At 45.8% G+C, this 26079-nt stretch overlaps 1 protein-coding gene across 9 annotated transcripts; it reads right to left on the bottom strand.

Moving 5' to 3' along the window:
• Positions 1-25240, bottom strand: MAX (MYC associated factor X). Of its 9 annotated transcripts, XR_003515860.2 has the most exons (6): positions 24880-25216; positions 24113-24139; positions 16386-16493; positions 2804-2927; positions 2226-2326; positions 1409-1546 (listed from the first exon to the last, which is right to left on the bottom strand). XR_003515860.2 is itself a non-coding variant. In XM_027571664.2 (5 exons), the coding sequence occupies exons 3-5, from the start codon at positions 2840-2842 to the stop codon at positions 1359-1361; spliced, it is 312 nt and encodes a 103-aa protein (XP_027427465.1). In that variant the 5' UTR covers positions 2843-2927; positions 16386-16493; positions 24880-25240; the 3' UTR covers positions 1-1358. The 9 variants fall into 9 exon arrangements, 8 of the variants coding, with proteins under 8 accessions (XP_027427465.1, XP_027427458.1, XP_027427459.1 ...); XM_027571664.2 differs by lacking the exon at positions 24113-24139 and having other exon boundaries at positions 1-1546; positions 2242-2326; positions 24880-25240; XM_027571657.2 differs by lacking the exon at positions 2226-2326 and having other exon boundaries at positions 1-1546; positions 2804-2933; positions 24880-25222.
• Between the last annotated feature and the right edge of the window lie 839 nt (positions 25241-26079).

Below are 26079 nucleotides of genomic sequence, written 5' to 3'. Positions count from 1 at the left end.
AAGGATAAAATAAGTTTTTATTTATAGTCTTATAGTAAAGGGGAAAGCCTTAACTTGCAAGACAATTCTTGGGCAGTATGTACAACATACTTTTTATTTCCATGGAATGGAATCAAACACGGACTGAGACTACAGAGTACACACTAGAAATCAGCAAATGCCAGGAACGGAGTAGGAAAAAGACAAAGAAATGAGGCCTAAACACACAAACCCCTTCACTGGGATCTGCTGACCGCAGCCAGGACCAGGGCTGGACCACACGACGGGAACGCGTTCCAGGACACGTGGGACGGGAGCAGGGTGGGGGCGGGGAAGGGTCCGCACGGGGGGTGGGGGTGGGGGGTGGGGGTGGGTTTAGTACCAGGTCAATTGCTCTTGGTATTTACATACAAAATCAGTTGGCTCTATTTCTTAGAAATACACACGGAAAGAAAGGAAGATTTGATCATTACTTTATGAATCTGCCGCTTTGCCATACCAACATCATCAGAAATAGGGACAATTCACTCAGATTCAAATTTCAGTAGCAGGAAATAAATATCAAAACATCATCACTGGCCCTCAATACAAAACCTCTCCCCGACCCGATCCTCCCTCGTCCCACCCCCACCACCCCTCGGCGGCTACCACTTCACCGCTGCCCACTGCCCCCCGCACGTACCGCACGAGTGTCACACGGCCCTCCCTAAGGCTGGCTGAGAGAAGCAGGAGTGAAACAGGCCAAAGACTGTGCTTCAACTCTGTCCCCACTTGTTTTTATACCACAGACTTCTTCAAGGATCTGGTCTTTTAATAGGAGCGATAAATAGCTTTTTAGAAAAAAAAAATCCTTTAAAAGAAGGGGATTAATTCTGATTATTCCAAACCGGTCATCTTCTTAAAGTAGAGCAGTTCACAGATTCACAAAGTCTATCAAACAGAGGTGAGGGTGGCCTGGGAGGAAAGGCCTGGGAGGGGCAGGAGTCCCCCGGGCAAGTGCCCGGCAGGGCTGGAGGAGCTGGTGGCTGGTCAGGACACCATGTGCTCGGAGGGCCGGCCGGCCGTCTGTCCTCCACAGAAAAAGCTGCCAAGTTGGGGTGTTTTGGTTTAAAAATTCCTGGTGGGGACAGGGAATCCCTGAAGGGAAATGTTAAAAAAACAAAAACAGAAACAAAAACAAAAAACTGTGGAAATGGGGAAGGAGAACGAGAGCTGTTATCCAAGAGCTTCTACGTAAAAATAAAATTAAAAAAAAAAATTGAAAGAGGAAAAAAAAAAAAGTCTCTTAAATGTTTGTGAGGGTTCTAGGGATGAACTGAAAGGAGGATGGGACGATGGAGGAGACAGACAGTTTGTATTGCTGGCCTGCCCCGCGGAGCTTAGCTGGCCTCCATCCGGAGCTTCTTCCTGCTTTGGGGCTCTTCGGGCTCCGACTCCGAGCTGGAGTCTGAGCCTCCATCGAAGGCAGAGATGGTGCTGCCCTTGGCGTTGGTGTAGAGGCTGTTGTCTGAGGAGGGGTAGTTGGTCTGCAGTTGGGCACTCGACCTCGCCTTCTCCAGTGCACGGACTGAAAGGCAACCAAGCGAGCGGGTTACAGCCTTCTGGAGACTGGGGGAGTAACCAAGTCTCAGCTCAGGGTCCAGCCTGTTCTTCCGAAGGGCTTGCTGGCCCCCGAGGCTCAGAAGTAACACCCTTCTGGTGGCTGTTCCACCCACACGCTTCATTTCCCTCCTCCTTTCCCAGCCAGACCCGGGGGCCCAGTGGACATGGCCAGCCGCTCTGCAATGCCACCCAACCCTCAAGAGAAGGCTTGTGATGTCACCATCCTGCCACAGAAGCCAAGTGTAGAGACAGGAGCCTAAGCTCCCTGTGGGACCCAGCAGTGCAGTGACAGAGGGGAAGCTGGCCTGGCCATGCCAGGCTCCACAAAGGGTGTGAAGGCCACACAACAGTAGGAAAGGATGACATAGGATGTGTCAGCCAAAGAAAAGTTTTGGCTTAGCTCTCTTGTACAAGATCCACTTGGAAAGACAAGCTGGACACTTGGAAGCAAGTCACCAATACACACAGAATACCTGGGCCTTTCTACACACAGCCCCTACATGCAGGCTGCTCGGCCCAGTAACCAACCCGTTGCCACCTCCCGCTGCCCATCCCCTGGGGTTCAGCTCATTGTGAGCCTGGAAGGTCAACCCGTTTATTTTAGCTTATTTTATTTTATTTTATTTTATTTGAGGTGTTCTAACCCAGGTGGTTACTTGCATTTCCTTTTACTTGCATCTTCCATGAGGGAGGAAGAGAAGTGAATTCCCCAGGAACAAAGAACTTGATCAGCTCTCGCTTTCCCCTGTGGTTGTAGGAAAAGGCGGGTGTGAGCATTGGAGAACAGCATGGGCCTGGCCCACAGGCTGCCCTGATTGGACTACCATTGACAACGGGGAGGGCTCACTGTCCCTGAAAACCTGGAGTTTCTGGTACTTACAAAGCACACTCCAATCCAAGGACCTCAAAGCTCTTTTGAGACACCTGATGCCAGGTGTGACCCCTATGCAGGCAGAGCACCTGAGCCCCAAGAAGGGGAGAGATCAGGTCAGAAAAAAGTCTCCAAATGTCCAACCCCTAGACTCCACTGTTCCCTCACTGGCGGCTCAGGTCCTTCCTCAGGCTGGTTCTAACACTCAACTATTCAGGCCCCAGAAGCAGGGCTGCAGCTGCTTATGAGCACATGCTCCGTAACTGGTTCTGACTCTGCAGGCCCAGGTGCGAAGCGCTGACCTGGCCGGAGCACAGCAGGGCCAGCGGCCCCACCAGCTCAGGGGCTCACCTTGCTGCTCCAGAAGGGCGTTCTGCCGCTTGAGGTCATCAATGTCTTGCTGGTGTGTGTGGTTTTTCCTTCGCATATACTGGATATACTCTGTGGCTTTGTCTAAGATTTGGGCCCGGGATGCCTGTTGCAATAGGAGAAAAAGCAAAGGGAACAAAATAAAGACCTAGTCCAAGCAGTGAGGAAACCACGCCTTTCTGCAAGAGCAGCCCGGGGGAATGGAAGCAGGAGGGTGAGGCGGGACAGGGCTGAGGAAACAGTAACTGCTGCTGGGAGCCTTCTGAACGGCACCGGCCCAGGTGCCGAGGGCTCTTCGTGGCTCTCCTCACAGCAGCGCACTCCGGGGCAACTCCACCAGGAACCCGGGGCTCAGAGAACCTTACTGGTTTATTCAAAGTCACCAGCTACATATGGCCGAGCCGGGATTCAAACTCGGATCCATAGGACTCCTGAACTTGTACTCCTCCCATCCCCTTTGGTTCTTTAGGCTGCTTTCGAGTCTTCAGCCTGGCTATGTCTGAAAACATTAAAATAGTGCTTAACCGAGAGCTTATGCTGCCCACTCGCTGCTAGGGAGTGATACAGGCAGCTGGGCCAGAGAGACAAGAGCAAGATCTAGGGGGAGCCAGCTTGGAACTGCAGTAGGTGTAAAGCTTTTCATCCAGGTCCCTAGATTTCAGACAAACCCTGACTGCATTAACATTTCCAACTGAGACATGCTGCTGTGTCATTATTTCAGCCTTCCTGGCTGCAGAGACCTTAGTGAAAGCTGTCCGAGCTTGATGTCAACACAGGAAGGGCAGGAGATTGGGCCATTTCAGGAAGCAACCACACCTTGACCATGGCCATGGGCAGCCTAAGCACTGCCCTGTTAGAGGAACAAGTTGATAAGCCATTAAAATGGATGTCAGGTTACCACGCCCCTGGAGGTCCAACATGCCTGAAAAGAAGTTCCTCCAGGTTGCAAACATGGCCAGAGTTACTCATAGCCAGGAGGCTAACCGGCCAAACTGGTGGAATGGTACAAAGCTCAGAGGACTGACACCCAGTGCAGGGAATTCTAGGAGTTGAGTGTAGTGGCAAAGCTTCTTGCTCAGGGTAGGGCAGCACCAGACAGTTCGGTGTTACAATCCTAGCGGGTCCTAAACAACCAGAACACAACAGGGGAAAATGGCAAAGAAGACATCTACACTCAGGCTAGCAAAACTAAATCCACTTGTATTAAATCCTGACAATCTCAATTTATATACCTCTGGCTGGGCTGTTGATCAGGGAAATTTGCAAGGCCTGGATTTATTCACCACTCCTCACAAGTACCAGAACTTCCAGGCTTTCCTCTTATATAGTATGCTTAAGGCAATTTCCTCAAAAGGAAATTGTTCATATTTAATCCTTTTTATCTGTGGCAAATTATGTGCAAGGTACTGAGCAGACACTGTGGGGAAACAAAATGTATTAGTCATGGCTTCTTTGGCCCAGAAACTTACTTACTATCTAGCTGAGGAGATAAATATATCTGTACCCAGACAAATCACAGGGCAGCCCCGACAAGTGTAACTTGAGCAGTACAGATTAGAAAGGCCACAGCAAGGATGGCTTTTGGCTGGAGCGATTACCTACTGCGTGCCAGGCACGGCCCTGGCTCTGTGTGTGCACGCGCGTGCACATGCACACACATATGCACACACGTTAGACTGAGCCAGGTGTGTTTCTGGAGTCAGTCAGCTTCTGTAGCAAGAATGAGAGTACCTAGCAATGGGGGCTTGCAACCCTGGCTGCAAGGCTGCTTCAGATGCTGTTTCCCATTTCTGCTGAAGGGAACTTATTAGGATGTCATTACTAGGGGATAAATTGAAAAAAAGAGGCACATAACTAGAAAGGACTAATTAAAATACTCTGCTTCTCTGGATACTAGAGATGAAATTTAAAAGAAGTACTGTAGGATCGGTGGCAGAGTGGCAAGGAAGAGTTTTAGGCACCCAGGAGACAGGTGCGTTCTGGGCTCTGTGACCGCAGACCTAATTTTGCTCTCCATGGCTATCACTTTCTTTCTTTCTTTTTTTTAAGATTTTATTTATTTACTTGACAGAGAGAGAGAGAGAGCGAGCGAGAGCAGGAACACAAGCAGGGGGAGTGGGAGAGGGAGAAGCAGGCTTCCCGCGGAGCAGGGAGCCCGATGCGGGGGGGCTCAATCCCAGGACCCTGGGATCATGACCCGAGCCAAAGGCAGATGCTTAACGACTGAGCCACCCAGACGCCCCTCTCCATGGCTAATTCTTATCTGACTAGAAATTCTCTCAGACTCCACCTAGCCCTCCAAATTCTATGTACCCCATCAATGATCTAGTTGCTATGCATATTTACATACCAGTCTCTCTTAAAGTTTGCCTATTTTTTTCAACTAACAGTTCCCAGAAAGCAACACTGCAAATGTTCAGTGATGAGTCTTCTTAATGAATGACCACAGTGAGTAGCAGCCCATGTGCTACTAGATTCTTCTTCACATAGTCAGACATGAAACCATGAAGTGAAAGTGAGCAGTAAGCACAGCACAACAAACCAAAGAGGGAAAAAGATCCTGCGAGTGATGGAAGTTTCCATTTCAGAGCAGTTTTTAGATGAAGAAAAAATTCACAGATGCTCAGAACACAGAGGTCCCCAAAGAAGGCTGGATTGGTATAAACCCAGCACAAGGCCTCCAGAAGGCTAAGCACAGCCCTTCCTGTATCCCCTGCTGAGAGCACAAGCATCCCAGGCCACCCCTTAGCAAGTCCAAAAGAATGATTCAATTAACTTTATTTTGCCCTACCCAGAGTACTCACCAAGTAAAATCCAACAAGAAAAAAATTTAAAGCACAAAATACAGAATTCCCCCAAATTTACATGCATGTCTAATCCCGGCAGGTGAGGGGTGGGGCTGGAAGCAAACTGCTGAAACTAGAAAACGCTAGACAGATATCTAAAGTCCCCTCTTCCTGGCTTTCCAAACCATGAGATCATGTGCCTAGCCACAGGATTAAGGTGTGGTTAGGCCCTTCTGTGCCTTTAGGAGTTTCTGCTATGTGAACAGTAAACAAGAAACAGACAAGAACCTTGGGCTTTATGGTTCGGACTGTGGAGTGGCCCCAGGCTTTATGGCATGGACTACGGAATGGCCCTGAGCTTTCGGTTTCTGTTTTCTGAAATGCACTGTTGGCGGAGGTGTGTGTGTCTGTGTGTCAGCAGATAGAACTTGGTAAGTCAATGTGTCCACAGATGAACTGTTGCCTTTGGATACCTAGTAAGGACCCAGACAATTTTTCACAAATTCTGAGTCTGCCTTTCTGAGCAGAAACTGACACAGTCCTGAGACAGCACACCCTGTGGCTAAGGGGACAAAGAGGTACCGGGCCTCTTTTGGAGCAGTGTGATTTAATGCAAGTGGCTCTTCAGGCTCCTGCCCCACCTCTGGGAGCCGTGCGAAAGTTCCCCGGACAGCCTTGCCCAGGTTCTGTTCCAAAGCCATGGCCGCATTATGGCGGTATAAATGATGGTAAGGATAGTGACGGCAGCAGCTAACACTTACTGGGGACTTATTAAACGCCAGGTATCTTCATACAACCTTCTGATGTATTATTTCCCCTATTTTATAAGTGAGGAAACTGAGGCACAGAGCTCTAACTGGCTTACTTGTAGGTAGTGGAGTCAGGATTTGAACCCAGGCCCTCCAGGACATCTCTACTCTGGGAGCACAGAGGAAGTTATGGAAAAGATCCACAGAACTGCACCGACAGTGTTGTCATAGGAGTCGGAGCAGGAGGGAAAGGACAATGAAAGGGTCACGGGATTCGTCTACAAGACGTCAATAAAGACCCAGGTGAGGATGGTTTCCTTGGGGTAGTCAGAATTTAGGTAAATCATCCTCGCACAGGTAATGAGCGTAGGGATGAGTTGAAGCTGAAGGCTAGTTTTTTAGAATTAGGTTGAAAAAGTGAGAAATGAGAAAAAAGTAGCTTGTAATAATAGCAGCCATTGAAGGAAGACTGTTTCTCTTTTCCTTTATAGACAGGTGAAAACCAAACAGGCTTCCAGCAGAGAAGGAGCAAACAGAAAAAGCCTGAGGATACAAGATAGCGTGGGAGAATGGGGGAGAACGGCCTGACCCTGGCCCCCGGGGAGGGGAGACACCGGCTTCCCACAGTGCTGTTGGCTTCATCACCTAACAAGGGCACGACCAAGATGGCCACAGGAGAAGTCCCGGGGTGGTGTGGCTGAGGTGCCCAGCAGGTTCCCGTCCCGACTCGGGCTCATGCCACTGCTCCTTGCGGGGTGGCATCCCTGCCCACAGCAACAAGGAGACAGAGGCAAGGGCCAACCCAGCCTCCAGAGGCACCCACTTGAATGGAACTGTACTCGGGAACACAGGGCACCCACCTCATGTGCAGCAGCAAGAAATGACGACATAGTTTACAAAAGGACCCAAATCCAAGAGCTGGATTCTAATTAGAACCTTTTTAAGGCCCCAACTGAACCGTGAAGTGGTTAACTGATGTTAGGATGAAATCCAAGGTTACTAAATCCCACTGGAGATAGATCTCAAAATTTTTGATCTAAGGCAAGAGTTCCACACGTTTCTGGAGATGTAAATCTTATTAGAGTAATCTGGATTTGTGTAAAAACTCACGTTGTTTTAGAAAGCAGGTGGAGAGAGGTAAGGAAGAGAATAGTGCTAGAATGTTCATGTTAGGAACACCACTGCTGTTCGCTAGGGTCCTAACCCAGACTCGAGAAGTAATCAACTTGCCCATATTTCACTTTTTCTCCTCACTGTCAAAACCAGATCCGGGGCACCTGGGTGGCTCAGTTGGTTGGGCGACTGCCTTCGGCTCAGGTCATGATCCTGGAGTCCTGGGATTGAGTCCCACATCGGGCTCCCGGCTTGGCGGGGAGTCTGCTTCTCCCTCTGACCCTCTTCCCTCTCGTGCTCTCTATCTCTCATTCTCTCTCTCTCAAATAAATAAATAAAATCTTTAAAAAAAAAAAAAAAAACAGATCCGAACAAGCTGATGTTACCACTGCCTTGTTCCCGCAAGAACCAAAACGCCACATTCTGGGGAATGAAAATAGAACTACCGCCTGCCTCACTAACTGACATCTGTTTTGCACTACATATTTTAAGGAAACATAAAACCATTATTTTCTGAAACCTGCACAAGCTTTTATACATATTAAGGTAAAGAGAAAGCTAGGTTGGCAAAGCCGACATACATTCCCATTTGAGTAAGCCATCTTCTGAAAATAAAAATTCAAGAATTTGCACAATAAATCTGGGTCTACATTAAAGTAGTTCATTCCAAACTGGAACCCCCCATCAATGCCAATAAGGGAGTCTATAAGGCTGTGAAGGCCAGAGCCAGCCCAGCCACTTGGCCCCTCAAAGCTTCCTGCTGGCAGGCCCTCTACAGCCTGAAGGACCGTTTTATTGGTTACTACAGGAAGGTAGTCATCATGCCCTTTAAGAGGCTTAAAGCCAGGAGTCAGACATTTGTTTAAGGGTCAACACAAATCATGTTTCAAACCTTGTATTCTTTTTTTTGTGTGCCCTAGGTAGTTTGAAATGAAGGTGTGACACTTATTCATGAAGGACAGAGGCATACAGTTCCCCAAAGAGGACATACAGCTGGTAAATAAACATGTGGAAAAGGATTTAATCTCACAATAAAATACAAAATTAATTACTACTTTTTGCCTACTAAATTAGTTCCCCCTCTCCAAAAAAATTCCAGTAATGGTAAAATTGGAACTCTTAAAATACTGTCAAGACTAGTCTTTACAAATATCATATGATTTCACTCATACGTGGAAATTTAGGAAACAAAACAGAAGATCATAGAGGAAGGGAGGGAAAAATAAAATAAGACGAAATCAGAGAGAGACAAACCATAAGAGACTCGTAACTATAGGAAACAAATTGAGGGTTGCTGGATGGGAGGTGGGTCGGGGGATGGGGTACCTGGGTGATGGGCATTAAGGAGCGCATGTGATGTAATGAGCACTGGGTGTTATTTGCAACTGATGAATCACTGAACTATCTCCGAAACTAGTAATACACTATATGTTAATTAACTGATTTTTAAAAAAAGACTAGTCTTTAGCATTTGCTTTAAAAAATAAGAAATGAAAGAATGAAGACATGAAAACAATCCTCTTGGAAAGCATTTTGGCAACACACAGCAAAAACCAGATGTTCTTACTGCCAGACCCAGCAATCCAACTTCTAGGAATCTATTCGATGGAAACTGTCATCTACACCAAGATGGTCATCACTACATTTCTTACATAATTAAAAACCAGGGAACAACGTAACTGGCCAACAGAAACATGCCTAATGACTGAATATGAACACTCTTATCAGTTGGGCAAAAAACATCTTCTGTGATAACAAGCTGTAACATTTCACCCATCTAAAGCATGTATACAAAGAAACCAGAAGGGAATATACAGATTGGTAACACTATCGTTTCCTTGCTTCTTAGATTCCATCCATTAGTCCATGAATTTAGCAACAGCAGCTTTTTGGGGGAGGAAAAAAAGGGCAAGTTTCTTTTGAAACCCACTGTAAGACGGCACCCAATTTCAGTCATATTAACATGAGGTATGGAATGGGGAGCTATGTCTGAATTGCGCTGTTGTCCAAATGGCTAATAAGCACTTGAAATGTGACTAGACTGAGTTAAGCTGTGCTATTAAGCTATGGGGATTTTGTTGAAGTCATACTTATTTTTGCATATTAGGTTAAATAAAATATATTATTAGAATTAACTTCATCTGTTATTTTTTTACTATGTCAACTAGAAAATTTAAAATGCATTTGTGGCTCACATTAAACATGCAGGGCAACACTTGTCTCAAAATCTTAGGATAAAGGAAAGGTTATATTTGTGTTAGAGAAAGGGGGTACTGTTTCTTCTTCCCATTTTCCTAAAATTTTTGCAATTTTGCTACAGGGAAAAAAGAAAAAGAAATGCTTCCTAGGAAGGCCTAGGAAACAATCCAGTATCCTTCCAAATCTCAATCTGGAAAAGTGTTAGAACAGCCTCCTGGCTCTCTAGTCCTCTCCACAGGAGTGAGCCCTCCCCTGCTCTGCACTGCAGAGACTTCCAGAAGAATGGGACAAGGCTTCTGCCCTCACGAGTGCACCCCTCAGGTGATAAGACTGTCACAGAGGGAAGGGACACCCAGGAGAGGCCCCATGAAGTCCATGCCCGCAATACCGCGGGGTTCTCTGGGCGGTGAACTGCTTGATATGAGCCTTGAAGGCAGGCAGGGAGAGACAGACTGGCAGGGGAGGCCCAGGCAGGGAGAAACATGGAGGTGCTCCAGCAGGAAAGAGTGCACGGGCTGGGGGGCCCTTGTGTGTGGGTCTCTTCACTGTGAAACACTGATGACCTCTGGGTGGTTAAGGCTGAAGTTAGACCTTGAGAAGAGGAAGGAACTCCGATAAATGACATTCTTGGGGAAACAGAGGAGGGGGTACACCCCTCCACACTAAAGGAAGGAGGAGAAAAAAGCAGGAAGGCAAGGTGGGTATCTTGTTTAGAGAACACAGAATGCCAGTCTTTACCTTGATGGGCACTGAAAAGCCTTGGGAGGGTTTTCAGTAGCACATACATTTATAGTTGCTGAGCCCAGGGCTCAATGGAAACTTGGGCAACTATGGACAACAAATTTAAGGTAGAAAATTAAATTTTTGAAAAAAATTATTTTTTTAAAGATTTATTTATTTATTTTCAGAGAGAGAGCGTGCACACGTGCATGCATGAGTGGGAGGGGCAGAGATGGAGAGGCAATCTCAAGCAGACTCCGCAGTGAGCATGGAGCCCAACACAGGGCTCGATCCCACAGCCCTGAGATCATGGCTTGAGCCAAAACCAAGAGTTGAACACTTAACTGACTGCGCCACCCAGGTACCCCGTTGAAAAATTAGTTTTGAAGAAAGTAACTGCCCAGGTTGGAGTTTGGCTAGGAAATACCTTAATGAGTAATGAGGTGAAATGGTTAGGGCTGTGGCTTACATTTTATTTAAAAGATAATCTCTTCAACAGCCCCTATATGACACAAAAACAGTGCTGCTGAATGAACGGCATGCCTTAAAAGGTGCCCACCAGGATGAGCCTCTGTCAGTGTAACGTGGCCCAGTGGCTGGGGGCTTCCAGCCTTCAGTTAATAAATATTCATGCACCCTACTGTGTGCCAGGCACTGAGGGAAAAAATAGGACCAAAAGATGTTTTCCCTGCCTTCGTGGTACTTCTTACGGTGCAGTATGGCAGACGGGCAGACAGTTACCAAGTAACCACACAAACATATGTACAATTACAACTGGGATAAGTGCCCCAGTCATAGTGCTGAGTGAGTTTAACAGGAGACTTGAGCTATAAGAAACGTCAGGTTCCCTGGTATAAGGGAGCTATTTGGTATCAATATCTTAACATGTTAAGAAAAGCAGGCTTTAATGGAAACAAAAGTGATTAGCTCAGTATTTTAACCTCTTATTTAATGCTCAGCATGTCATATTATTGGTAAGTGGTAAGTATAATTCTCTCTCCCAACAAGAGAACAAGACCCTCAAGAGGAGAACTGTCTATTATACCTTTTAAACCTCTACAGCACTCACATGGGTCTTGGGTCTTAATTAAGCAGGTGCACACAACCATGTTGGCTATTGCTGTTTTGTTCAAGGACTGAGTAAAGCCCCTGGTTTCCTCTGGTGGCTCTCCACAGCCATGTGCCAGAGTCTTTAGTAAGAGCTGACTGGGGCAGTGCACTCATGTTCTCACCCAAAAGGAAGGAATTCTGAACTTAATGCTCACTAGAAGAAACCCTGGTTTTCTTTATTTTCATCTTAGGTTATATGATCTCTTTTTATTATTAAAAAAAATTTTTTTAAAACATTTTATTTATTTATTTGAGAGAGAGAGAGACAGAGAGAGACAGAGTGTGCACACAAGCGGGGGGGGGGGGGCGGAGCGGGGGCAGTAGGCAGAGGGAGAGGGAGAAGCAGGCTCCCTGCTGAGCAGGGAGCCCGATGTGGGGCTTGATCCCAGGACTCCGGGATCATGACTTAACTGCTTAACCGACTGAGCCACCCAGGCACCCCTATATTATCTCTTTTTAACACAGCTCTGTCCAGAAAGGAGAACTCCATAGCACAACTGCTTGAGAGCAATTAACTTAAGATAAACGGGCACTTAGGAAGAGACTTAAAAGATGAGAAATTTCTCTAAACCACTGTACAGCTACAAATGGCAATGTTGCAATAGAACCTTTTATCACTAAAGTCAATGATGCTAAGGAGACAGTGAGATTGGACGCTGGGGTTAACTTACGGAGAAGGCAGAATTACATCTCCATGTGAAGGCAAACTGATGGGCTGGTCACCAGGTCTTGAACCCGAATAAACAGGATGAGCTCAGTGCCAGCAAGACATTGGGCAACACTCCCTAGTACCCAACCTAGCACCCTTAACACAAATACGAATTCTGTTAAAAAAAAAAAAAAGTGATGTCTTCTTATAGAACAGTTGTTCTTTTTTTTCTAAAGATGTTATTTATTTATTTGAGAGAGAGAGAGAGAGAACAAGCAGGGGGAGCGGCAGAGGGAGAGGCAGGCTCCCCACTAAGCAGGGAACCCGACATGGGACTCGATCCCAGGAACCCGGGATCATGACCTAAGCTGAAGGCAGATGCTTAACCGACTGAGCTACCCAGGCACCCTTAGAACAGTTGTTCTTGCCCTTACTCTTTCTCTGGTTGACTGGCTGATGGTTCCATTTCCATCACATCTTTCTCCATGGGATGTCCAGTGGAAGAACTACGTTGGAAATAGGAGACTCAAGCAATAGAGTTCAAGGGTTTACTTGCTAACACTGGGACCTATGGCAAAACCCAAATGGACCGCCCAACAATAATGGTCTATTTCTCACAGAAGCTATGTGGACTCAGAAAAATTTACAGACTTTAAATGATCCTCAACTATCTGTACTTTTAGTGTCACCTACATATGCCACTTCAGGAGAGAGTATTCTAGTAATAATAGCCTCAATATGACATAGTGCCAAGATTACTGGCTCTACCTAAGGGGAGCTCCCAATATAAAGATATAAGTATTGAAGCAAGATTTCTTCAAATATCTTCAAGTTGTTTACCCCTCCAGTGTGGGAGAAAGCTTGACCTTGGCAATCGGCAGTCCTGAGTTCTAGTCCCTGTCCAGCTATGGATGGGGATCATGATCTCAAGCTTGCTTCCTCATCAATATTACAGTAATGACAGCAGGAACAGCAGTAATAGCAAATGTCCAATTCTATTACTATAAAACCTCACAGAACCGTTGTACTTACTTCTACGTTGCAACAGAGATGTTGGTTATCACGGATTTTTTTTTTTACTTACGCAAAAGGTGACCACTTTTTGTAACATTTATGTTATAATAAAAATAAAGAAAACAGAGGATAGAGTCTGGGTCTTACATTTAAAGCTATTTTTTTTTTTTTTATAAAAGTATCCCTCACTCTTGGTTAGGATCCAATTCACTCAGTATTGGTTTTGCTTTAAAAATCAAAAAGCTTAGGACATGTATGGTAGGTGATTCAAATATTAAGTGAGAAGTCACCTGGAACTTAAAAGATGCCCAAATCAAAAGAGACTGGAGGCCTTCCCTGCAAGAATTGGATCTGAGCTCCCGCAAACTCACAATTATTTACATAATGTCGCAACCTTAATTACTGCAATACAAATCAAGAATTAGCCAATTTCCTTTGGTTCAAATACCATAATTTTAAAAAATTACAACATTTAGTGAGCACTGGTTAGACTGAGAGATAAAGTATTCTTTCTGTTAGACTCCCTCCAGCATCTGTGAAATGATGCTGGCATACAAGGAAAATCATGCAGATGGTGGAATTCAGGTGGGAAGGGGCTGACGGTGACTTTACTCATGCTTAGTGTGAAATATCTGGATTATAACACAGAACAGGATTCTGAGATCAGAAAGGCCACCTGGTCAATTCCCACACTAGGGTTTTGTTAATGGGCTCCACATAACCTAGCCCCTCGACCACTCCTCTCCCCTAGTCTTGCTACTTCTCTGACTTCATTTTCTGCCACAGTCCCTTCACTCATTCCACCCCAGCCACCCTGGCCTCTGTTCTTGACAGGCCCAGCAAAGCTCCCAGGTTCCCGCCTTTGGGCTATTGCACTCGCCTTCCCTCGGCCTGGAATGCTTACCACCAGACAGATACCTGGTTCTTCCTTTCACTTCCTTCAAACCTTTGTTCAAATGTTGCCTCGCCAGTGAGTTTTGTCTGCCCTATTGAAAACTGCAACCCTTGGGGCGCCTGGGTGGCTCAGTCAGTAAAGTGTCTGCCTTTGGCTCAGGTCTTGATCCCGGGGTCCTGGGATTGAGCCCCATGTCAGGCTCCTGGCTCAGGGGGAAGCCTGCTTCTCCCTCTCCCTCTGCCTGCCTCTCCCCCTGCTCGTGCTCTGTGTGTCTCAAATAAATAATAAAATCTTAAAAAAAAAAAAAACAAAAAAACTGCAACCCTTCCCTCCCTGTTCAATTTTCTCCATAGCACTTACCTGACATGCTACAATTTTTTACGTTATTAGGTCACTTTCTATCTTTTCCTCACCAGAATAAGAGCCTCTGCTTGTGTGTTTTGCTCCCTGTTTCCCTAGTATCTAGAACAGTTCCTAGCATGCAGGAGACCCTCAATAAACATCTGATGAATGGAGTGACTGAATAAATGAATGGGCCACAATGAATGAAAAACTATTCAGTTTGTAAGGCTACCAAATTTCAAGTGTCAACTTTCTGGAAGAAAGGAGACAAAGGGATTCAGGATACTGTGATTTTAAGGACTTAAAGAAGAATGTTACGGCAATACAAAATACACTGGACAAAGAAGAAGGTATAGTTGAGCTCCTATGACCAGCTTTAGGTGAGCTCCTATGACCAGCTTCTCCCAAAGTGTTCTCAAACTTAAGAATGCCTAAATCCCCAGGCCTGCCTCCAGAATGGGAGTCAGCAGTGAATCTGAAGGGACTGAGCCACAGGTCACCTCTTGGGAAACACTGCCTTGGTGCCACTCCTGGTTAGCTGTGACACTTAAGGGAGCTCTGTCCATTTAGTTCACCAAAGCCGTTTTAACTGACACCATGGCATATGAATAAGCACTGTCAACAGTTCAGACAAGCACAAGAGATAAATAATCCTTTGCACGTGTATCCTCTGACTAAAAGGATGAGTCTGTCTCTCTATCATAAAGATTTCCTGTGCTGCTGAGAGTGCTGTGCCCAGGAATGTTGTTATTCTAGGTAAGCACCTTAGTTCAAGGCCACAAAACCAAGTCAACACTAAGTAGGCCTAACCCATGGCAAATTCTGATTTTGCAATACTAGGTATTCACATGGCCTGTTTTGCTTTTTTCATGAAGGTCAGACCTACTCCATGCTTCAGCCACATAGAAAGCCACACCTTTGATAAGGTATAAAGCACATGATTGACCAGAGCGACAGTATAAACAAAGTGAAACTATAATGGTTCTCAATTTGACTCTGGATAACCAAACAAACTCAGGACCCCCCACCCACAGAGCTAAATCAAGAGAGTCATTCAAAGTGTACCTGAGAGCAATGGTTTTTCTTAAAAATGCGTACCTGAGAGCAATGGTTTTTCTTAAGATAGCTGCTTTTTAAAACACTGGACCACTGAACAAAAAAGCACAGGTCCTCTTCCCAGTCTGCCATTCATATCACTGAACTGCTGCGGAGAGCAGCTGACTACATTCTGTGTTAAGGATATAACTAACTGTGCAAACAGATGTTTTCTCCAAATTCCAAGTGACCCTAACCCATAGGCTTTTTACTCAAAGCTTCCAACTTTGTTTTTCAAATGTAGAAACAGCTGGTGCCTACCTCTCCAGGGAAAACATTAGTTTCTGGAAGGCCATCAGCGGGGTGGAGGGAAGCAGAAGACCAGTTATTTTTTTCCCTCCATTTCATGAACATGTATCTTTCCTTAAGTCTTTTGTCCCAAAGCTTAAAATGCTCTTTGTATGCCTTGAAATAACAGCTGTTGGAACTGGAAGATCACTGGTGTCCAGGCTGGTTCACATACCTTCCCTGAGAGGTCCCATTTAAAATAAGTACTAACTTTGAACCATACGAAAGAAATTCTCATGGAGGACTAGGGAATCACTGACTTCAGAAATCCTTCGGATTATCCCAAACTTCTATGGGCTATTCTCTGTACTGTGGAGTTATAATCATTTCGTGAATGACTGAATTATTTTAACTAATTCTAATTTTAAAGGATAACTCCTACTATGTCTTATAATGTCTTATGAGCAGCTCCATCCCATCTGTCATTATTTGTTAAGAATGGAGTAGGTGTGTAACGATACCCCAAAGAATCAACAATGAAGGAAATCACATAACTGGAATATCTCTCTCTGCTTCCATTTCTTTCCAGACAGGTGAGTGCCCTGGTAAGCCCCCCAGCAAGTTTCAAGTTAGTGGTGGCCATAAGCTTTCTCAATAAACTCACCTTCTCTCCTTGGAGTGATGGGACAGAGTCCCGCAAACTGTGAAAGCTGTCTTTGATGTGGTCCCTACGTTTTCGTTCCAGTGCATTATGATGAGCCCGTTTGTCAGCCTAGAAGAATGGGAGAAAGAGCACATTAGCAATGTCATTCCTTTTGCTTGGTATAGGTGGGTGGGGAATAGCCTGGAAGTATATGCTGTCAGCGCTGTCCCTGGCGATTGGGCTGGGAAGGATTTGTCGAGGTGGGCAGTTAGGAGTCTCCAGAATTAGGATCTGCTAAAGGGGGAGAAAGGGGTGAGCAAGGCTTGCGACAGGAACATCCAAAGTAGCTCGATGCATCCAGCTCATGCATAAGTAAAATAAAAGTTATTCACGGGGACAAAGTGTAACTCTCCTGCAACATCAGTCTTCCCCCACAGCTTACTTATGTGACAGAACAGCCGCCAGTCCATGGTTGGGAAGTGGCCAGGGAAAAGCGCTAGGGGGCCCCTCTATAAAATGTGATCACCTCCACTGTAAGAGATTCCCCATGGTGGGTGCCCAGGAAAGGAGTAAGGTCACTGGTGCAGTGTTTCTTTCCATGTGAAACCCATCACCACGAGTCTGGTCTCCAGCTTGCTAAAAGGGACTAATTTAAGACCTGCTCACCAAATTCTACAATAGAAACTAAAACCTCTAGAAAGCACAGATGCCGTGAATCTGAGATTATAACAGAGCTGATAAGGACACCATTCTGAGTTCCTGTTTTTTTAAAGTGGATCCATGGTGCTATCCTGCCAAGGGCTTCCCCTCACACACACCTATGCCAGAAAGGTTGTTCTTAGACAGCAAATCATTTGACACCCACATGCTCTGAATAAATTTCCTCAGGCACCTGTGGCAGGTCAAGTTTATCTGGCAGTATCTAAACACCCGTGGACCAAAGTCTTTATCCCGTCCTGCTTAGCATCACAAAGAACTATCAGCTGGAGAGGGACGAAGACTGGCAATGGCAAAATACTCTGGCTTCAGGCAAAAGAGAGTGCTGGAGGGCACTGCAAGAGAGCTTCCGCAGTCCCTAAAAAAAGGGCATTCCCTCCAAATGGAACACAGATGCTTAACTTAGTCTAAAGCAAGAACTTTTACACATCCACACTTTGGGAATTATGGAAAATAATATACTCTGAGAATTTACCCCGAATACACAAGGTTGCACTGAGCTAACCCAGAGAGCAAGTCTGTATATGGAAAGCTCGGGTAGTTTAACCTACCCCGAGCACCAGGAATTTTAGATATGAAGCAACAAGAGTAAATAACTTGGCTTAGCACAAGAATGCCTCAAATGAATCCTTGAACAAGATGTACAGACAAAAATTTATAAAGACAAGAGTTGTGGGAATGAAAGGACCTGAAATTCTCTTATCTAATCCCAAGTCTGAGACATGAGAGAGGAAAAGGCGACTGGGAGCAGCTGTGGTACCTGAAGTCACCACCTGGTCTCTCCAGCACAACACCTCACCTACAGCTCTGGTGAACTGGACACCTGGTTCGCATCGAGGCCATGATTCCACAAACCATAGCAACTCATTTTGAGGGCAGATGCCTGGGCACTTCTAAAACCCTCCCAATCTTGCTAAGTCTGAATTCATGGTAAAGTGTTTGCTGAACTCAGTGACGCATGGAATTTATGGGAAAACTGAGGGAACGATCAAGTTTGGAAACCAGATATAACCTGAGGCTAGAGGGACATACGCTGTATCACACAGCATTAGAACAAGAATGCTGATGCCTTCTGACAGCAGTATGAAATAACTTGAAGGAATTAAGCATATTTAAGTCCTTTCCTAACTTACTGTCCCCTCTAGTCACCTACACAGGTAAGGTGGGCTGAGCTCTTACCTGGACTATACCTAAAGCACTGAGAAGGTGGAGATGGCATCTGGCATCTACCTCCCTCTCCATCATTTGCTACATACTCCCAGGATGGTTTATTTACATACAAATTAATTGCCCAGCTTTGGTCTCCAGCAACAGCCCAAGATACTCCTGTCTACTAAATCACCCTGTTTCCTGGCCCTCCTCCTGGCTTAAAAGCTGTGCACAGAAGCAGGGACAGCAGAGTTACCCACAATTCCTCTTGTTGATACAAATAAAATCCTAATTGTCTGTTTTCTTTCTGGGAGAGTCCTGCAAATCTCAAAAGGTTAGAATCAAGTTGGACTTGGTTTCACTCACGCCTGCACTAGAGGGGTGGAGCTAGGTATAATCTAACACCCAAATCATCCCCACAATGCACTACCCTCTTCCCATTCACTGAGCCCTGAAAGGACTCAAACGGACAAGTCTTTTGGTTAGAGGATTGTTAAGTGAACTTGGCTGTGGACCATTAGCAGAAATCTTGGCTTCTCATCTGGGGAGCCAGCCAAGTTTGAGAAGTTGGCTCAACAAGGAAAGGCAGCAGTCCACTGCCTGGTAGAAAGCCTGGGCTGGGGACTGTTCTTCTCGAAGTAGTGGATGGAATTTCTGTGGTGGTTCCAGGCCCAATTTAACTAGCAGAAGAGTAGAATCTTAGAACAATCCCTGCTGCCATGTCCATCCCCAAGCTGCTACTCCTAACCAGACTCAACTTCAAAGCTCTCAGAGACAATGGCAATGATGTATTTTCTCCTCCCTAGGCCTCATTTCAAAGAGCAAGTTAAAAATATGTAGAACTAACATGCCTAACTCCAGGCAACTCTATACTAAATGATACCTCTAGTGGCTTGAAAGAGCAGATGAAAAACCTTTACACAAAGCTGAGAATTCTGTTTGGGAAACATTTCCAAACCACAGAGATCCATCCAGCCTGATAATAATGCTCCTCTGTCCCCCACTCCAAATCATCCAAATGGAGGGCCAGTTGCCAGGCTTATCACTGCTTTGTTAACGGTCTTCACTTGCTGGCAACCCTTTTCGAAAGGGCCAAGATTTCAGAGTTCAGAATGAAACACAGGGTAAAGACTTCCAGTGTAAAGCATCTGAGATCCTCCCACAAACTCAAAACTAGTTAAAAAAAGGGGGGGATGGGGGAAGGGTCAAATAACTGTGTGTCTTAAACAAATAAAGCTCAACTCAGAAATTAGCCAGTTTTCTGTCGCCTGTACTGAGAAAGATGTTTGATAATGAAAACAAGTGGTACCAAACAAAAGCAGGCCCCCAAATACCTCCCTCCTTACATCCTATAGGAGCAGTGGCTGGATGCTGCTACCCTTCAACTTCACTCAATCTGCAGTTTCTGCCAAAAAACCCTTCCTTCAGGGCATCCCAAGCTAACAGAAATCCTAAAGGGCTGTGTGATACTCAAGAGTGGCTCACAGATGCTCAACAGGAACTCCAGCACCAAATCGCTTCCAGCTTTGACGTCTCTGCCAAGGTTTTTACTCAGCCTCTCAATTTTATTTCCACCAAACTTTCCACTGGCAGCCAGAATACAAATCTTCACCCACAATTTGTCCACCTCTGACACTAACAAGCAATGTATATCTTAAGTGTTGTTATATGTTGAAAGCAAACATTATTTTGTTAGCCAAGAAGTTGCTAAACCGGCAGGAGGTCATTCAAGCTGTTCAAAATTGAGGGGAATCTCTTTAAGTTATTTCCTTCCAACTTACTGCATAGAGAATGCATCTTCATTCAAGGCATTACATCAGTTAGCAGCTCGTTTCCTGCAAGTTCTAGGTAGGCAACTAGCATGGGGAAATAAATGCTCCATTATTCAAGGATGCACAAGGTTCTCCAGAACAGTGTTATTTCTTTCAGACTACTTGACATCTAACCCCATCTATAAGGAGCAATCTTCTTGATTTCCATATAAAAAATGCTCAGCCTATACTGAATTGGAGTTGCCCACTAAACACTGCCTTAAAGAATTTCAAAGATTGCATTTTAGAGGAGTGTTGCTTATTATTAATAAGCTGTTCTTATTAAACACAAACATGGAAAATACACAAGTTCAAAGTTCTCATCAGAAAAGACCTATTTATTTCTTCTGATGGCAAGCAGATAGGATAAATGAAGCTGGATTTCTAAGCAACTTAAGCAACATGAAAATTACAACACGAAATAACAGGCAGCTAGGATGAGAAACTCACGAAGGTCCTTAAAAGATATAAATTTCAACTTTCCAACACCTGTCCTGCTGGAAGCTGACTGCCTGCTAGGTATTTCTAACATCTACTAAATATATGTGTTTTTGAGGCTTATTTATTTTTTTAGTATCATCTGGTGCCTGAAAGAACTTGGAAATGCTATGATCCAAATATGCTGTCAAACTATAGCCATTTAAGAGAGTAAAAATGCCTTGGTCATGAAATTTTAATTGAAAACCACGCTGGATTCCATGATCAACTATTTCCCCATTACGGGCATCTTGAAAAAGAACTTTAAAACGTAAGATCACCTTTTCCTCTAACAAACAGGCATATTTAGGAAGCAACACTGGCATTTCTGCATCACTGTCGACATTCTGAAGCACACACAAAGTACATGCAGCGTGCAGCACTTCTGAGACGCAACGAATTCCAGGTAAAACAGACAGTTGTTTCCTGAGTAAATTCCAATCTCAAAGGCGACCAAGCTCATTCCCTTCTAAATAGATTACAATCCCCCCCCTTTTTTAAAAAGATTTTATTTATTTATTTGACAGAGAGATAGAGCCAGAGAGCACAAGTGGAGGGAATGGCAGAGGGAGAGGGAGAAGCAGGCTCTGCGCTGAGCAGGGAGCCCGACGCGGGGCTTGATCCCAGGGCTCTGGGATCATGACCTGAGCCGAAGGCAGATGCTTAACCATCTGAGCCACCCAGGCGCCCCTAAACAGATTACAATTCCTAAAGAAGCAAAGAGTGCTGAGAAGTTAAAAATATTTCCTATGAGGAAGGTCAAGTGAAACTGCACAAATCTGTTTTTACACCCCCTAACATACACTGTAACTGCAACACGTTCAGCTGATAATGGAGGATAAGATGCTGAAAAAGGTTTTGGGTTTCCCTCCTAACACAGTGACCCTACATTTCTCATATACTTTCATTTTTCCCAAAAGGAATTTCCCAAACAGAAACAAAACCAAAGGATCACTTTGTGTGAAACACAGCTGTTCCAGAAAATGATCTTTAAAACGTAACCTCTTCCCTCCAAAAATAGTAAGATAGCATCGATGGAATTGCGAGGTGTATAAAATTTAGTAATAAAAATATTGTTTGGGATTATTTCCTTCAACAAAGCTTATTGGTCACTAGAGAAGATGTTTTCCGTTTGCACTGAGGCAACAGAAAACAATATTCGTCAATCAGTTTCACTTTCTGTTATAGTTAGCCTCACTTCCTAACTGCCCTTGCTGAGAATCTTACGTTTCCCACACAGCAAGGCTGTGCCTACTGTAGTGACATTATAAAACATAAATGAGGGCCTCTTTTTCCATCAGGACCCACAGAACCTTTTCCAAGTAACTTTTTACAAGGTTTTCTATAGCCCTAAATCTTTGGTTGTTCACAGTCCACAGCCTTTTCTGAACTAATACAAGCTTAAGAATAGTTTCCAACAAATTTTAAAAAATATATTTATTATCTATACTAAATAGCAGGAAATAAACTGGTGTATTCATGGAGGAAAAAACCCGAAATCCTTTTTACCCTAAGTAGGGTTCACGGTAACTGTTTGATATGCTATAAAATTTATCTATTGCTTCTTCTCTCCATGCTATTGTGATTATTTTGTGCCAGATAATATTTAAAAGTTTCAGCAAGTAGATGTGTCAAATTAAAAACAGAGGGTCAAATCCACTCCCACTGCCCACCTCCCAAAATCAAAGAGAAAAATCCTAGGCACCTTCACACCGAACTAAAAATATCTAGAAAAAAACAATGACATTAGCATTCTAGGAGAGTAGAAACATTTTAATAATAAAGCAATTTACATCAATACCCATGTGGATGGATATTTTGAAAAGCATAAGGCTTTCAAGAACTGTAAGCCAAACTTCCACAAAGAAAACTTTCTCTCACTGGAAAGCCAATGTAATTCCAAGTCAAATAGTAGTTCTGCAAAGGAGGCCTGACCAATCCCTATCCTCCAACCCTGATCAAGCCCTGGGGCACATTTTATAACTGGAGACTTGGCGGGGGGGGGGGGGGGGGGGGGGGGGGGGGGGAGTGTTTTAAATAGACTGGATCCCAAACATGAAACTCCACGTTCACATTATTAAGGGTCGCAGTGACTAGAAAAAAGAACTGAATTTCCATATACATGCGTAAAGGTAAGTGTCTGACAATATTTCAAGGAAAAATAAGACACAACAAACTCTTTTTAGTAACTATTACCCAGGGATAATTTTTAAAACCCTCTGTCACTGCATACTCCAGATTTTACAGAAAATATCAGCAGTCAATAAACAACATTTTTTCTTAATGCCTATCTGCTTGGACAACCTGCAGAAACTTTGCTTGCTCTAATGAAGAGCAGGTACAAGGACGAAGACTTGCTTTTATCAAAGGTATCACAGTGGCATCCTTCATATTCTAACAAGTTCCCAAACAACTTGGTTGTCCCACACATGATTTCAAAAATCAGAAAAATAACATAAAAATCTGGATTTCTAAACTTTCTTTAAAAATAGGAAGATCTGGCAACAGTGAGCCCTTACTCCCACATAACAACAACCCACTGGAGTTTGGTGGCTGCCTTTTCAGAAGAGACATGTGCAATCCAGAACCCAGTCCTCACCTCTGCTCTTTACTTTATTCCTGACGATTTTACTGCCTGGGGCCCCCAGAGGCATCTGAATTTTTGACCCCCATTCTATAAACTTTGTACTGTTCCCATCTGTCAAATGTTAGACACTCTGATGTACTTCTCTTCCTCTCTCTGACTCTGATTTATTTTGTGTCTATCCTTTTTTTCTTTCTCTAATCTATTCATGGAACACTCACAGTACTGTCCCAGACTGGAAAGGAATGAGATTAGTGTCTATCTAAATCCACAGAACCATCTACTGAGAACATTAATATCAAAACCCTGAGAAATTACCAATAACACTGAATGGTCTCAACCACCACCTTTTAGCAAATCTATCTCTGTGATGCCACTTCTCCTCAACAATTTTTCTATTTTCTTTATACCTCTCCTTCAACTCAAATAGGCAGACCAGAATAAGCCGTTTGTGACACTTTTCATATTCAACCTTTGGTTCCCCTACATTTCTAATTTCTGCATTAGAATAATACCAGGTTGTGCTAGATTCTATAGGTCTACAGCAGTCACATGACCACCTAACTTTTGGTTAAAGATGATTTTTTGCATGTGGCTTCAGCTTCACACAACTATGCATATATGGTTTAGAGCCTGCTTGTTCCAAAGTAAATCTGACTACTTTGGCCCGAAGTAACAGTTTACTTCAGAATGATACTTCTCATTTTACACTTACATAGTGACAGCTAGATCCCCCACCTGGAAGCTACGGAACGATTCATTTCTTTGCAAACAACACCTTTCACTCACCTACAGTCACTGAAACTTATCACCTGAGAGTCTAGAATGAGGAGATTTGCAAACCCGCCCCCCACCTAGAACCCCCAAACAAGGCCCCGCCTCACCTTAGCGGTTAACAGGAGAGTTTACTACAGTATTAAAAATAACAGAACAATCTCTTTTTCTCTCTGACCCCAAAAAGAACTAGAACTGAACGGAAATGAAAATGAAATGGAGAGTAGGAGACGTACCGCAGATTGAAACCTCGGTTGCTCTTCCTGGAATAAGAGAGAAAAAAATAGAAAATATAGAAGTTATTTTTACACTTCATATTCAATAATAAGAAAGAAAATGCCGGCGGCGGAGGAAGCGGCGGGTGGGGAGTCAGCCCGACCCCCCTCCCTCCCTCCCCGCCCCACGCCCCCTTCCACCCAGCGGGATCCGGTAGCCGGGCAGGGGGGTCCCGAGCGCCGCCCCTCCTTCCGGGATCCGACTCTGGCCGGAGGGGGTTCAGAGCACTGTCTCCTCCCCTCGCATCCAGCTCGGGGCATCTGGGCACTCCCGTCCCCTCTCCGCCCTCCCTCAACCCCCCAGGATCCGCCGGTCACGGGAAGAGGGTGATAGCAAACCGAGGGGGCAGGTCCTGAGCGTCGTCCCCTTCCCCGGGATCCGGACAATGGGAACCCGGGCGCACCCCGTCCCAGTCCCCTGGATCCTGAGCGGGACAGGGTGGGAGCCGGAGGCCGCAGCACCTTCCTCCACCGGGGGAGGTGGGGGTCCCAAAGGCCGCGTGTCTCCACCCCACCTCCAGTCCCAGAAGGCCGCTCCGGCTAGGAGCCCGGAGGGGAGCGAGCCCGGAGCGCGACGGAGGCGGTCCCAGCCGGGGGGGGGGGGGGGGGGGAGGAAGGGGAAGGAGGAGGCGGCTGCCCGGCCCCCTGCCGCCGTCGCCCCGCTGAGAGCCCCGGCCGCTGTCCCCGCCTGACAACCCGCACGGGAAGGAAGAAGCCCCGGGACTCACGTCGCTCTCCACCTCGATGTCATCGTTATCGCTCATTTCCTACGGCCCAGGGAGCGGCCACTGCAGCGGCGGCGGGGAGGGGGGGAGGGGTGGAGGGGAGGGGGAAGTCACCGACAACAACAAGCCGAGTCCCCCCACACACACACTCACTCACTCACTCACTCACTCGCTCTCTCACTCACACACACACACAACACGGGCGAGAACCACCTCCTCACTGCAGCACCGGATCAACGGCGGCACGCACGCCCGGTCAGCCCCCTGCCACGTGACCGGGTCCGTCACGCTGGGGCCGCTGAGACTTGTAGTTGTCGTCCCTTTGACTGACGGCCCAGCTGGCTCCAGAAAAACTACAAATCCCATAAGGAACTGCACACGGTCGTCGCCAGTCAGGTCTGTTGACGGAGCCCAGAGCGTCTGCGTGTCCTGTGGAGGGGGTGGAGAGCGAAGCGGCGCGGTGCCTGCTGGGAGTCGTAGTCCGCAGACCGCGAGTTGTCAGGAGGTGTTCTTCCCGAGGCTGCAGAGGAGGCTGCTGGGAAGACAGGACACGTGGAGGGAGCTGGGGCGCTTGGAGCCCGGCACCGTCTGAGCGCCCGGCGCGGGGCCCAGGGGACGGGGTGGAGGCTCTGGGGGAGTAGCCGGCTGCCTAAATAACGCTGCCTCTCCTTGGTGCGACTGGTTTTACTTTGTTTTTTTGATGCCTCAGTCGTTCTGCATCGCTCCCTGGGGCGTGACCCGCTTGGGGAGGGGGGACTCCTGCTGAGGCGGACTAGGGGGCGCGGTTCCGAATGCCCACGCGAACCTTTGGGATCTGGCAGTGGGGAGGAGTCGATGGCAGGTGTTAAGTGGTGTTACAGGACTGGCAGGATGACCGGCCTCGCTGACGGACCGCTCCCAGCCATGAGAATTTTGTATTCATTCATCCGGGGGTGACCATCCTTGCTGCTCACCGTGAGGCTCATACGTTCTTGGACCCCCGATCCTCAACTACCATTTACGTGGAAGTAAAACCCCTTTTGGGTTTGTGGTAGCCCAGGTAGATGAGGGAGTGCCCAGTTCAGAGTGCTGCAATTAAGAATTGCAAAAAGTATGAAAACGGGAAACTTGTGCAGCTCTCTATCCAGTTAAAACATATTTATTACATCAATATTTATTGAACACTTATCATGTGCCAGCACGGGGATACCATAATGTATGAGA

This window comes from Zalophus californianus, chromosome 6 (assembly GCF_009762305.2).
Source record: "Zalophus californianus isolate mZalCal1 chromosome 6, mZalCal1.pri.v2, whole genome shotgun sequence".
Lineage (NCBI taxonomy): Eukaryota > Metazoa > Chordata > Mammalia > Carnivora > Otariidae > Zalophus > Zalophus californianus.
This window is presented reverse-complemented; position numbering and strand designations above follow the sequence as displayed.